General features: G+C 38.7%; 1 protein-coding gene across 1 annotated transcript; it reads right to left on the bottom strand.

Moving 5' to 3' along the window:
* Nucleotides 1–4,349: 4,349 nt before the first annotated feature.
* On the bottom strand, nucleotides 4,350–9,826 carry nr4a1 (nuclear receptor subfamily 4, group A, member 1). Its single transcript, XM_081386679.1, has 7 exons — nucleotides 9,674–9,826; nucleotides 7,407–8,197; nucleotides 7,161–7,290; nucleotides 6,908–7,071; nucleotides 6,567–6,769; nucleotides 6,303–6,481; nucleotides 4,350–6,204 (listed from the first exon to the last, which is right to left on the bottom strand). The coding sequence occupies exons 2-7, from the start codon at nucleotides 8,193–8,195 to the stop codon at nucleotides 5,948–5,950; spliced, it is 1,722 nt and encodes a 573-aa protein (XP_081242805.1). The 5' UTR covers nucleotides 8,196–8,197; nucleotides 9,674–9,826; the 3' UTR covers nucleotides 4,350–5,947.
* Between the last annotated feature and the right edge of the window lie 4,959 nt (nucleotides 9,827–14,785).

Below are 14,785 nucleotides of genomic sequence, written 5' to 3' on the forward strand. Positions count from 1 at the left end.
GTCCTAAGATTGATCCTTGAGGGACACCTTTAGTTATCTCAAGAAAATCTGATTTATAACCTTCAGCATAAACACATTGAGTACGATCTACAAAATAATTCTGGAACCATGCAACACCCTTTTCACTTAAACCGACTGAACGTAGTTTGGTCAATAACAATCCATGATCAACCGAATCAAATGCCTTAGAAAGATCAACAAATAATGCAGCAGAATGTTGCCCCAATAATATCATTTGTCACCAATGTAGCAGCAGTGATAGTGCTATGGCCAGTTCTGAACCCTGACTGAAAATTATTTAAAATATTTTTGTCAGTCAAATACTGTTTTAACTGTACATTCACAAATGATTCCAAGATCTTTGACAAAACAGAAAGTTTTTATTTTGGACGGTAATTATTCAATTCTGATGGGTCTCCACCTTTATGTAAAGGGAGAACATAGGCTGCTTTCCAACTTTTAGGAATGGAGTTAGAAAGAAGACTCAAATTAAAAATATGCGCTATGGGCTCAGCAATAATATCAGCTGCCACTTTTAACGGAAAGGGATCCAGATTATGTGTACCTGCTGACTTTTTGTGATCAATGTCTCTGAGGGCTTTATGAACTTCTGAAACTGAAATCGGTTTAAAATTAAACAATTCCCGATTTACATTTTCAGATGCTGACATGGCAGGACATGGAACAGATTTATTTATGATTTGATTAAATATGAATCCAGCCTGAATAAAGTGTTTATTAAACTGATTGACTGTCTATGACTGCTTTGTCTTTTATTTCATCTGAACCAATAAGAATCTGTTCTGGGAGGTTTAAGGTCACACGTGCACCCGATAAAGATTTAATTGATTTCCAAAACTTTAAAGGATTGTTTAAGTTTTCTGTGGTTTCTTACAGTTCTAAATGCAGTCCAATCAGCAAAAGAGTCGGAAAATCTGGCTTGTGCCCACATTTTATTTCTCAAACAGATTAGCTCTGATAGGCTGTCTGAAAACCAATGCTTTGTCCTTACCACTGATCCTAAACTTTTTGATTGGTAGGCTATATAAAAATAAAATTTGAATGAAAAAAATCCCAATCCATTTCAGCATCCGAAAACAAAGACACCCTGCTGAGTTGACTATGATACAGATCATGCAGAAAAGCCTGTTGTTCAAAACCTTTAAAATGTCTTTTTAGGATCATGCGCGGTTTTACCTTAGGGATTTTTGTATTTCTTACACAATCGACTGCACAATGGTCACTGACGTCATTACAAAATACAGCAGTTGAGGTGTGTTTATGAACTGAGTTTGTTACGATTAGATCTAGGAGAGTAGATATTATTTCTGCTTTGGGATTTATTCTTGTCGGTTCATTAATAACTTGCACTAAATTTAAGTCATTACATAAGTCTTTAAAACAACCAGAGTTCCCAGACAGCCAGTCCCAATTCATATCACCCATAAGAATAAATTCAGAATCATTAATTTCATATAATATTTCGGATATAGATTGGAAAGCATCCTTTGAAGCAGATGGAGGTCTATAGCACCCAACTACTGTAATATCAGCGTCTTTTGAAATATTCACTTTCACGGTCAGAATTTCAAACTGTTTAGCTTTAGTTAGTGAAAGGGTTACCGAGCTTATAAACTTGGATTTCACATATATGGCAACCCCACCTCCTTTGCCAACCCGATCAGTTCTATAAACTTTAAAACCTTCAATAGAAATAAGTTCATCAGATAAAGATTTTTTAAGCCAGGTTTCAGAGATAATAATGATTTCAGCATTGGTTGTATTAGCCCAGATCTTAATCATCCATTTTAAGGACTAGGCTTCTAACGTTTAAATGTATAAAACCAAGGCCATGTCTGCTTTTGAAATCTGAAGGAGTGGCTAAGGATTGCAAAGTATAGAGCTGGTAAGTCCCGCCCATCCGTAAAACCCCAAGTGGACCTCTAGGTTGAAAAATCGTCAATGCAAGTGAATGGGAGAAAATAATTATTTTCTGGTCCCGTTTGAATTGTGCCATGAATGTAAACATATGTTGTCTGTCAATTTTTTATATAACTTTTCATGTTAAGAGTTTGACAGTATATGGTATGATTCTTCGGCTAGCAGCTGTGTCTTTGGTGCACTTCACCGCCTTCTTTCAGGGAGAGGACAAAATCGTTGAGGTTGGCGAAAACCACGGGTAAGTCAACTTTATGGGGTGACGTCACATAGGCGACATGTAGTCTTTCTCGTTATGTCTCTTCCACAACTGCTAGCCGAAGAATCATACCATATACTGTCAAACTCGTAACATGAAAAGTTATATAAAAAATTCACAGACAACATATGTTCACATTCATGGCACAATTCAAACGGGACCAGAAAATAATTATTTTCTCCCATTCACTTGCATTGACGATTTTTCAACCTAGAGGTCCACTTGGGGTTTTACGGATGGGCGGGACTTACCAGCTCTATTAAGAAGACCAAGAACAGGACCAGGATTGGGCTGAACATTACCAGATAACATCAATAAAAACATAATCAAACAACGTAGTTTTTGTTTGGCTGGGTAATATTTATCATTACCACTGTCCTCTATGAACTGAGAAAGAGTAATCTGAGACAGTAAAATGATCATTTAACAACAGTAAGTTCTGGAGATACAGGGTGTTATTAATTTGTGAACATTTTATTTTTTGGTTACACAGGTTGATTTGCTGGCGGTACATCTGATAATGACTTGTAGATGAAATTGAGAAATGACCATAATTTAACTGTATCAGTATACTACTACTCATTTTGGGCATATTAAATTCATCTAGTATAGGGCTGGACTGTAAAAGTATGAAGAGTATAAACAAATGCATGATGTCAAGTTACCAGGTTTAGTTGAAGACAGCCTTAACAGGGCTGAACAGTAGCTTGGAGTCAAAAAGTCAGGGCTATAGGATGGAGGCTAGCAGGGAGGCTTCCAGGTGATAGCTAGCAAGCAAGGCTGATAGTAGCAGGCTAGGAGTAGGGCTATCAGTAACAAAACAAGCAGCAGGACATCCAGGTGGTGGCTAGCTATGGGGCTAACAGCAGAGCATCCATGTAGTGGCTAGCAAGTGGGACCAGCAACAAGGCATCCGGAAGGTGGCTAGCAAGTGAAGCTAGCAGCAGGGCATCATTTTTGATTTTTGATTTTTTGATGTGATTTTTTTGCTTGCTTTATCATCCGCCACACACACAAAAAAAAGGCCTAAATTGAAGATTTATGTATTTGAAATGCATACAAAATTTTGTCAGATATAATTGAAAAAGGTAAGAAAAAGTAAGATTTCTATAATAACTTAATATGTTTTAAATACACAATAACAAGTTTATATATTACCACAGATAGCCATATTTTAACCATGCTCATACTTTTTAACTGAACAAATTTTATTGTTTTCACAACGAACAGATTTATTCTGATTCTAAGGACTTTGAATAGATGTATTTTGAAAATATGATTATTTAAATAAAATCAAATACATGCAAATAGTTAATAATACACTGCAATTTATTTATGCATAAAACTTTCATACCTGTTTTATTTATTTAAGTCTGACAAATATGCATCACATTAAGTTTATTAGTATATTAGTATTTGTGTCAAAACTATGTCATTTAATGGATATTTTGAATTCGCATGTGTAGCACATTGCAAAGAACTTTGCTCCAAATGAATAGTGTAAAATCTGACCCTTTACCTAAAGTTTATCCTTCAGAGTCAGGGGTATGTTGAAAATCCCTTACACAAAATATGAGCAATAGATATTTCACTGCTATTTTTGACCTCATAAAGCAATATAATGACGCATGTGATAATCTGGTTAAAAATAGCCTGATGATAAAAACGTAAAACACTTTCAAGATCACCGTCAAACTGATGTGACCTCAGAACTTCAGGTCTGAATCATTCACTTGACACAGATTACCAGACTAACTTCATAATGAGGAATGTTTAAAATCATAACTTCTTTCTAAATGGGGAAAGCTCTTCACCTTGAAGTAATCAAGATGACATCATTAAAGTGTAATTAATAACACCCTGTATCTTAATAGAGCATTTTAGTTTCTTTAAGCTATATAGGCTATTTGGGCTATATGATAAAGAAATAGAAATCATCATGTTGTTCTAAACTTGTTGTTCTCTGACTTTCTTTCTTCTGTAGAACCACAATGGTTCAATTTGGCCACTCCCAAAATGACAAAAAATGTAATAATAATCATGCTTCTATCCATGAGATGGCTTAGTGTGCAAAACAGACTGAATTTTAAGACATTATTTATATTGTCTTTTACTAGGTTTCTTTGGCATGCTCATTAGAATGATTCATGAATGATTCGGTTACACTTTATTTTAAGGTGTCGTTGTTACAGTGTAATTACATATTTAAGTACTGAGTATTAAGCAACTACATGTACTTACTATGGTTAGGGTAGGATTAGGATTTGGTCAGCTGCATGTAATTATGCATAATGTACTGTTATTTTTATGGTACGTACATATGTAACAAGGACACTGTAAAATAAAGTGATTCTTTTGAATCAGATATTTTCATTGAATCCCAGTTCACAAAACATGATTTGTTCACAAATCAGCTTCACTGACAACATAAACTTATACTGGTTTGTCAGAGAAATGACTTCAGAAGAATTAGAATAGAATAGAAAAGTTATAAATAAAGGCTTGTTTTATATTTCATAGAAGAAAGAAAAGCATGGTTCGGATTGGCATAAGGGGGAGTAAATGATAACAGAAACCCTTTAACCATTACAGAAGAAAACAGTGCAAATCTTGCTTGATCTGTCTCATCGATAAACCAATTTTAGTTTCAAAGGCTATAATGTAAAGAAATGTTTAGAAGCACCATGGTTTTTATTCAAATTTTATTTTATGTAGAGAGCTGCACAAAATCAATGAAAGATAAGCAATACCTCTCATTTTATGTAAAAAATTCAGAATGCCCGATCTTGATTTTGTCATTGTGAGAAAAAGAGTTACAGTCTGTAGGAGCTCTACTCATACCTCTACATCCTTAAAATACATACATACAAATATAATTACTCTAAGGTTTGACTGGTACACTAAACTAAGTCAGGCATCTGTAATAATACTCAAAGTATTTGCATGAAAGAGGCTGTACGTGGTACATGTACAGTAGCTGCACTGGATCTCTTGTGACCTTTTAGAAAATAATTCATTAGCTGTCAAATTACACTTTTTAGACAATTTTGTCATTGCATCTGAAATATTAGAAAAGTGTACCACAGTCCTCGAATGCAGTCACATCAGTCCTGTACTCAAGTGTATCAGTGTATCTCTGTTTTCAGTGTAAGCACTTTGGTGCATGTTTTTGAGCATGTTCAAGGGAGATAATGCTTGGGTACTTGAGAATATTTAAGGCTTTGTATGATCATTTAAACATCCAAGAAAATGCTGTTTCTGCTCCCTGTTTTGGTCCATGGCCTTTCTAACTTGAAGTTGGAAGATGTTTTACTGGATTCTTGGACGCTTTCTATTTGGAATATGCCCTCTGAACATTGCTTTAATACTGACGGGAATATCAATTCTTTCATTCAGAGGATCCAACTAGAGCATTTGATTTGCACCATTGGCATGAAATGCTACCAACTCAAGCCACCAATTTATATGAGGATTTGAAACCCCATGTCTGTTTAGAGTTACCAAAATGTTCCACCAAATGCATTTTTCTCGTTATGTGTCTGTTAGTGAGTTCAATCTTGAAGACTATGTAATGAAGGTTCCCAAATTCAGGCCCAAGTAGAATGTAATCTTTCTCTGATTCCATTCCAAGAAAGCAGAGAACAGTAAGCGATACAGTCCTTTGACTAGTAAAACCATCAAGAGTTCCCCAAACATCTCATATCCAGTTCTTTCATCAGTTTGTCCATTTATAAAATCTCTTTGGCGCATTCAGAATGGCAATGTGTCCATGAAGATTTTATCCACAATGGGTGGAGGTGGGACCAAGTCTTCCAGTTTGAGATAGAAGATTCGCTGGAGGCCCTGGGTGCACAGTGTTCTCAGCTCCGGAAGCTTGCCCAGGAGTCGGGACAGGTAGTTGGGCCGGGTGGCCTCAGGGGCACTTGTGGAGACGTGGTCTCTGAGACACGTGACCAGGCGGTTTTGGAGGTCTTCGATCCGTCTGGGCTCTTTCAGGCCGTGTCGATCTGTTGGTCACAATCAGGGTTAGAGATTTGTTTGGGATAAAACATATTTCTATATCCTGTGAAGAAAAAATAGAAACAGACTAAAAGACAGTAATTACCTGTGATTATGACCAGTGTGGCAAGACAGGAGAAAGACGACAAATCCAAGTTCAAGCGATGTAAACTCTGAGAGAAGTCCATAATGGAGTCAATCCAGTCACCAAAGCTTCGTACGCACTGCGTCCGGTGCAAAACCACACCGTTGCAGAAAATAAGTTTATCTGTCTCAGGGTTTGACCTAAATGAGATAAATGAATTCTTAGTCACCTCACACATAGTACTATTTAAATACTGAATTTATTGTCATATGAACTGACTTGTACCTGTAAGCTAGCCGAAGTATGAAGAGCTCGACAAATGCTGACTCAAGAAGAAGCTCTTGGTCCTCCTTACAGAAGGCATTGAATCCAGGGATGTTTCCAGCCCACTTCCTGATCACATCCATTGACCCAGTTAGCAGGTCATAAAATTGCTTTATGTCATTGGCATCCTCCTTCTCAGACAATCCAGATACTGATTCCTGATACTAGACAAAGACCAAAAATACAATATATGAATTAACATTGCAAGTGTACAGAAATATGACAATCATTTTATTTCAGACTTATGAGGGTTAAAACACTAAGCAAGCTTAAATTTTGCTGTCAGATTGTTCTGTCCTCACCTTTGAATAGTCTAGAGTTCCACTGGCAGGGTTTGAGTCCATATGGGCAGTGACGAGAGAGGCAATGATGTTCACAGGTGAAGAGACAGACAATGAGTCCTGAACAGCTTTTGGCTTGGACGGAAGACGACCTCTTCTACCTTTCAGGCTGTCTGTTCTCACAACTTGAGGGAAAATATGTACACTTATTAAAATTGCTTTGATGGTATGTGGGTACTTTAATTTAAAAATATATATATATACATATTCTCACCTTCTTTCACCATCCCCACACCTAGGCACTTTTGGAAGCGGCAGAACTGGCACCTGTTTCGCCGCCTTTTGTCCACTGGGCAGTCCTTGTTGGCGAGGCAAACATACTTGGCGTTTTTCTGTACTGTGCGCTAAAAAAACAGAAAGAAAACCTTGTCATCAAAATGAGCTTAATGCCCAAAAAACAAAATGCTGAGGTGAGTTAACATGACATGATTAGCAAGATTAATTTTATCATCTCTCTCACCTTAAAAAAGCCTTTGCATCCTTCACAGGTTCGCACTCCGTAATGCTGACAGGAAGCGTTGTCTCCACACACTGCGCAGCGTCCCTCGTTTCCTGTGGGGCTCCTTATTTTAGGAGACAGTTGTCCATCCATCAGTCCTGAGCCATCCCGGCTGCCCTGCTCCAGGCCGAGTGGGCTGAAGGGAAGCGGAGAACCGTGTTGCTGGGTCTGAGAAAAGGGATCCTGATCTGGAAGCTGTGGCTGCAGCGAGCCGTGATGAGAAAGCTCGTCGACTGTGACGTGCCCGAACGTGAAGAAAGAGGCACTCTGGTTCAGGGGCTTCTCTGAACCCCAGCATCCCTCATCGGGGGAGCAGGGACCGAATGTGCTGTCCCAGGCAGACATGTGCTGGAACCCCGGGGTAGAGGGTGACGGCGCAGACGCCGGACTTCCAAAGCAGTTTGACCCACCTGAAGAAGACAACGTCTCATCAAGGTAACTCAAAGCGAATGTGCCTGGGTAACAGCCGTACACCTGGAGGTCGTCCAGCTTGAACGAGTCTTGCCCAGAGGTGCCACCAGCAAAGGTAGAAGCGGCGCCTGTTGCGATCTGGCACGAGTAGGTATCAAACTCGCCAACGTAGCCTCCGACCAGAGAGGTGATGCTGGGCAGGGAGGGTGCAGAGAGCTGGTCCAGCTGGTCAGTCACATCCATGGCCAACCTGGAGGTGAAGTCAGGATTCAAAAACTCTGAGCTGAAGAGGGAACTCTCATAGGTCTGGACTCCATGTTGACTTTGAACACAGGTCATTTCTGTAGAACAGAACCACAACATCTACTTTTCAATACCGTAGATATTGCTGCGGAAAAGTCAAATGCCTCGAGAGCTGAACACCGCTTTCTAACCTATACCTAGACAGACTTGCTTGCCGGCCAAAAGGTGTATAGACACAGTTCTCTGAAGTGCCTTGATATTTCTGAGAAAGCTTAGAGAGCCGTCTGGCTGGAAAGAGCAGCCATGCTTATTGTGTTACCACATTAAGAATGTCAGACGAACATGACATGTGGGTTGCCTCACTGAGAGGGCGTGTGTGTTTGTGAGGGCGCATGTGAGTGGGTGGTGTATGTATATGGAACTTTTTTTAGATAGACTCAAATTTCCCCAGCTAAATCAGACATAGTGTTCCATATCGTAAATGATAGGATAAAATAAGGAGGGAAAACTGTTTGCAGTGAAGAAATGCTTGTATACAATCATATTACATTTCTAACATTACTGCGCCACATGGGTTAAATCTTTAGACTGGCAATTAAAACATTTCTAAAATGTGCCAATATCAGTTGTAAACGTATTTTAAAAGAGTAATTCTTCAGAAAGTATTTTAAAGCACTATGCAAATGTGAAAGATAATTATGGCTCAGCAGTTTGACAGACATGCATGACCTTGCACACAGAGCAAGGTGAGAACATGATACCTAATGATCATCTGACCCCTAAACATTTCATATATTGAATAAACCAGTCAATGCGTTTGCAATAGATCTTAAAGGCAAAATGAATAGGTGGTGTAACTGTCTGGAAATTGTAAAAAAAAAAAAAAAAAAAAAAAAAGTTGAAAAAAGTTGATCAAATGTTTATCTTAACCTCTTTATAAAATGACTCGTTTTGTTCAGATGTGATTAATTCTAAGAAAACTTCCTTATATTCAGAACTCAAAATTATATTGGTAAAACAAGATTAGCTTGACACGTTTCTTTTCATTATTGTTGTGTGTCAAATGAAGGTGTGTGATGTGAACCGTGTAATAGATATGTGTATTATTTAAATAGCCAAAGTACAGTCTCCTAAGTAAAGGACAGTGTGCAGCTAAGTTGCTCGAGCACCTGTTGCATCGTGACACTGCGCATGCAGAAGCGCACCACTGTACCACACACACACCCCCCTCTTAGTCTAGTTATTCATTTCGTACGGTTTCTCAAATGCGTATGTATATATCCAAATTGTTTTACATTTTTATAATGCCAAAAGCCAACTCATTTTGCGCATTGAACTGTGGCGGATACGCACTGTTCCATTAGTTTCGGAATAAATCGTGCGCAACATGTAGTAAACCATTCAAAATTCATTAAATTAGAGCCTTAATTATTTCAATTCTTCAACACAAACACATACGTTGGGTAACTAAAAACACATTTGCTGTTCGTATAGGATTTAAAAGAAGCATAAAAAACAGAAAGAGGAGAGTATTAACTGACCTCAGAATTTTGAAAGCAAAAATACTTACGTACCTGAAAGTGTATTGTGGTGAAGGGCTTGTCAGCGTCCGTATTCCAACTGATGGATAGTCATGTATAACGTTCCCGGCAGACAACAAGACGGTTTTCTCATATTTCTGTGAGCGAGCAGATATATAAGCGACTACTTTATTGTGCCGTTACGTCAGAGGTGCATCCTCTCGAGGCGTTCCACTGACAAATATGGCCATGCAGGGGCGGAGATCCTCGGCAAATCTTTCCGCCTGCCGACCAATCAGAGCGCTCGCTGTCAAGAGACATGACGCACACACGGGATTCCATTGACGCAAGCAATCCGCACGTTTATTGTTCTAATTATATCAGCGTACTGCTGTGCAACTGGCTGAATTTAGTTAAAAATAGTGAGGAGAAGACACAAATAACTAGCAGATAGCAAAGATGAGCAACAGAAAGAGTAAAAATAAACACATTAACAACTTTTAATCTTTTAAACAGGATTCACTGAGTGGATTGAGGAAAATGTAAAAAATATTATTTTATTTTTTAATAAAATTTGAAGTAGCCTATATATATACATATATGTGTGTGTGTGTGTGTGTGTGTGTTGTTAATAAAATATATACTATATATCTATAGGTTACTTATTCTCAGTTATAAATTCTCAGTTATTATAACTGCTACTGAATAAGACATTTTCCTCCCCAAGAAAACCACAAAGGGCCCACGAGGAGAGGGTAGGGCTACACCTGCACAAGCTGAACGTGTCAAAACATGAAAGTGCGTGAAGAAAAAATGAAACCAGAAGTCAGCGCTGTCTGAAGTACTACAATGCAGGGTGTGTGAGGGATTGACAGTGCCAGTAAATGGCACATCTTGTGTGCCATGTGGTGATTCTCAAGCTCAAATGTTATCCTTTTAACTAAGAATAAAAAAGTAAGCATAACTTTAAGTCACAAAAAAAAAAAAAAATGCACTCGAGCAAAAAAAAAAAAAAAAAAAAAAAGAATGTAACAAGATAATCAATCTAAGGGGGAACCAGATGTAAAATTGTAAGAATCTGACATTGAAAAAAACATTGAATATATGGTGGTTATGGCCCTGTCTGCCATATCTACAGACATCTAAACCTTATGTGTGCCATAGGCCTACCTCCATTTCACTTTAACTTGCAGATATAACTCATAAGACGAAAGACATCCTGGCTCTGCATGTAGTAGGTCAGGAGTACATTTTCATATTAGTAAACAATAGGAGGAAAATTTTTGGCAAGCTTTTGGGTACAATAAATCAACAGCCAGCCATGACTTTCTGAAGGTGAGATGCTTGTGCTGCTATTTTAAAGAGCATGTCCAGTTCCAGAATTGCCTTCTGTGCTTTTTGAGTGTGATATATAGACACCATGTCCATATCGGTTGTTTCTCACCATAATTTCACGCCTAAGATGCACAGTGTCATAATCCATTTTTCTCTGCCAATAACCTTTCAGTAAATCGCAGTGAGCGAGTGACCCATTCTTGCTGAATAGGTTGATTCGAGTGTGGCCAAGTAACATGAAATGCAGGCTGACACATATCCAGCTTAGGTATTTAAAAACAAGGACAACGGGTCTTCAGAGGAATTCAGAGCAGGCCAACATGGTAGCAGGTTGGCAAGTTGACAAGTTTATTCTCATTTATATACAGCATGGAGCTATTTCAGTGATCTTTATTCTTCTTAAACGTTGATTCTATTGTCCAAGTAAAATTTCAAACCAAAATAAATAAATATAAAAAATATCCATAAAAAAGCCTATATATAGGAAAAATATAGGCAATACAACAAATAGCCTTCAGTAGCCTAATGATGTACACATCCACACACACACACACACACACACACACACACACACACACACACACACACACACACATATATATATATATATATATATATATATATATATATATATATATATATATATATATATATATATATAGGCTATTAATAAATTATTCTAAAAGCAAATTTTAATAGGTTATATTATTTCCTTCTTGTGATTTTGGGGTTAAAATATGACATGCTCTTGGAGGGTTTCACCGTAAAACACACTTTATCGAAGTGAAGTCTTTCTTTAATCGGTCTTTCCTGACATTCTTGGTGTTTTTGCCTATTTCCATCACGCAGTCTGTATACTCAGAATTGGCTTTACCGCTTCTTTCCCCCATTATCACAAGCTGGTATCTTGTTCCTGATCAAAGACTTTTGCTCACGAGATTGTTATTTCTTAAGGCAGCCGCGGAATCTCCTCCTTTCTTCCATCTGTGATGCGCAGATAGGACCGGGAGCCGCGCGCGCATCGATGTTTGTGTAGATTCGCTTTTCCTCTTTTGACCATGCGGTTGGAGAAAAGAAAGGATGTGTCTGTCTCTGTCACTGAGACCAAAAAGAGGAAGCTCCGCCAATGACGCAATGAAGCGCTTTGGCTGACGTAGCAGGAATCCCTTCCGCGCGCGCACTGCCGCGCAGCCATTTGGGGAAGCCCAGCCGAATACTGCAGAAGAGCTTGTTGCTAAATGACGCGACATTTTCCATCCCTGCGTCCATTTATATCGTGCCGTAAGCCGGATCACGAGCTTAATTACTTTTAAAATAAACCTTTTTCGAACTGATGATAAGGTAAACGAGTACCGAGGGACAGTTACAGTTCAATTATCTTACAGCTGCTGAGCTGTTGGCACATAGAGCTTGTGTTGTTGAGCTGAGCTGTCACGAGGGGCGGGATAGGAAAAAGACGACGAGGAAGTGGTCACAAGACCATGAGAAAAACATTGTGCTGACACGCAGTAAGCGATCAGATCGGAACAGGTGTTACGAGAAAAAAAAGACAACCTACCTAGTTTAAATCAGTAAGAAAATAGTATTTTTCAGAACTCAACGGGACATGCAAGTCACTATATTGATTTCACATAGTTTGGCCAAGTCTTAAGTAAACATTCAAAACCATTCTGTTTTGGGCCATTCTGGTGCACTCAGTACACACATTAGTTGTGGAACTCTCTCCCCCTATCACTCTGTTGTGTTAATACTATTTCTGAATTCAAAACTATGCTCAAAACTCACTTATTTTCTGAATATTCTTAAGTTGTATTACATTTCGTTGTGTCTGATTGTATTCTGCTGTATGCTGCCCCGTCTTCATAATTCTCCTTTACTGTACTTTTACTCTCATCTACCTACTGTTGTTTTGTTTGTTATCATTGTCCATTGCCATTATTGTTGCTTGTTCATTGCAAAGCGTCCTTGAGCCCTAGCTTTTTTATATAAATAAAATGTATTATTATAATTATTATTAGTTTTACACAAACCACACTTTATAATAAATATCTTTAAAAAATTATAGATTCACACTCCACTTTCTAGGCAACCGAAAAAGCTGCAGAGCGAATGGATGTCTTAAAAACCACAACCCTGGTGTTGAACATTTCAAAACCATGGACATTAATAGGGGATTGGTTCTCCCTCACCACTTCCACTGTTCTGGCAAGACTTTCCATTAGATGTTGGAACATGGCTGTGGGGATTTGCACACTTTGAGATACAAGAAGACACCAGTGTAGTCAGGCGCTGATGTTGGGTAATGGGTCTGGCTTGCAGTCTGCGTTCCAATTCATCCCAAAGGTGTACAGTAGGGTTCAGGTTTGGCCTTTATGGAAGCTCTTCTGCACTGCAACATGAATGTGCCACGTTAAAAGTCTGAGCTCTTCCATACTGAAAATGTTTGTCTTAGGAGATTACATACTTGAGTTCATGCAACCGTTAGCTTTGGCTTTATAGTGGAAAAACCCAAACCTAATTAATTATGAAGGGGTGTCCACATATCTATGCATGTTATGTATTTACCAAAAGTACTATTCATTTCTTTTTATTAAAATATTTTTTTTTTAGTTGACAAAATACTTTGTTAAATCGTCTTTTTAGCAGAGGCATTGCTTAGCCAATTCAACACACACACACACACACACACACACACACACACACACACACACACACACACACACACACACACACACACACACACACACACACACACACACACGTAATCAAAACGATTCAACCCCATTGCAATGAACAAATCAAACTAAAGTAATTGAAATAGCTCAACACAACAAATGTTTCAAGTGGTTTCCCCAAATTCAACTGCAAATGCAACTTTTAATGACTTCTGCAGTCTCAAAATTATTCCACCCCTTAATGCAAGCATCTTTAGTACTTAGTAGAACACCCCTTTGTTGTTATAACCTGCTGTAAAACGAGATGTGTAACCAGACACCAGCTTCTGGCAGCGTTTCTGAGGAATCTTCGCTCATTCCTCATGAGCTAGCCTCCAGTTCAGTACGTGCTGCAACAGCCTTCCTCAAATCTACCCACAGATTGTCTTTGGGGTTCAAGTCAAGTGACTGTGATGCCACTGTAGAATCTTCCAGGACTTCTTCTGCAACCAAGTCTTGGTGGAATTTGAGGTATGCTTGGGATCATTGTCTTGTTGGAACGTCCAATGACAAGCTTCAGCTTCCTCACTGACGACATGACGTTTTCTCCTAGGATTTTCTGATACTTCAATTAATTCATCTAGTCACACGCTGCAGGTTTCCAGAGCCAAAAGATGCAAAGCAGCCCCAGAGCATCACTGGGTCACCATCATGCTGAACTGTAGGCAGAGTGTTCTTTTCAGCATATGCTTCATTCTTCTTGGAAACCACATGCGTTCAGTACGCGCCTTACAGTGCAGCTGAAATCTCAGTATCTGTTCATTGCTAGGTCTTCTGCAGTCACTCGAGGGTTTTTCTGACCCCGCCTTCTCAGAAATCTGGTTGCAGCCGTTGATAGCTTCCTATTTCTGCCCTGTCCAGGTAGTATAACCACTGTTCCTTCAACTCTGAACTTGCAAACTATGCTTCCAATGGTGTCTCTATAGGAACATTTAGTGCCTTCACTATCTTTTTGTATCTTGTTCCTTGCTTGTGAAAGGCGATGATATCTTCTCTTAACTTTTTGGATCATTCTTTTGACTTAGCCATATTTCTAACATGTAGTCAAACGTGACACTCAACAAACCTAGTCAGTTCAGGTATTTCATGTGTTCTAGCTCAAGCACACCTGGTGCAA

Source organism: Scardinius erythrophthalmus (genome assembly GCF_964197995.2).
Source record: "Scardinius erythrophthalmus genome assembly, chromosome: 15".
Taxonomy (NCBI): Eukaryota; Metazoa; Chordata; class Actinopteri; order Cypriniformes; family Leuciscidae; genus Scardinius; species Scardinius erythrophthalmus.

Bases quoted from the DNA above. Each gene is read 5' to 3' on its own strand.
- nr4a1 (XM_081386679.1), bottom strand. From the start codon at position 8,195: ATGACCTGTGTTCAAAGTCAACATGGAGTCCAGACCTATGAGAGTTCC. The intron at 7,072-7,160 runs GTGAGAATATGT...TTTTCCCTCAAG, and splicing joins TGTGGGGATGGTGAAAGAAG to TTGTGAGAACAGACAGCCTG. The intron at 6,482-6,566 runs GTACAAGTCAGT...TATCTCATTTAG, and splicing joins ATACTTCGGCTAGCTTACAG to GTCAAACCCTGAGACAGATA.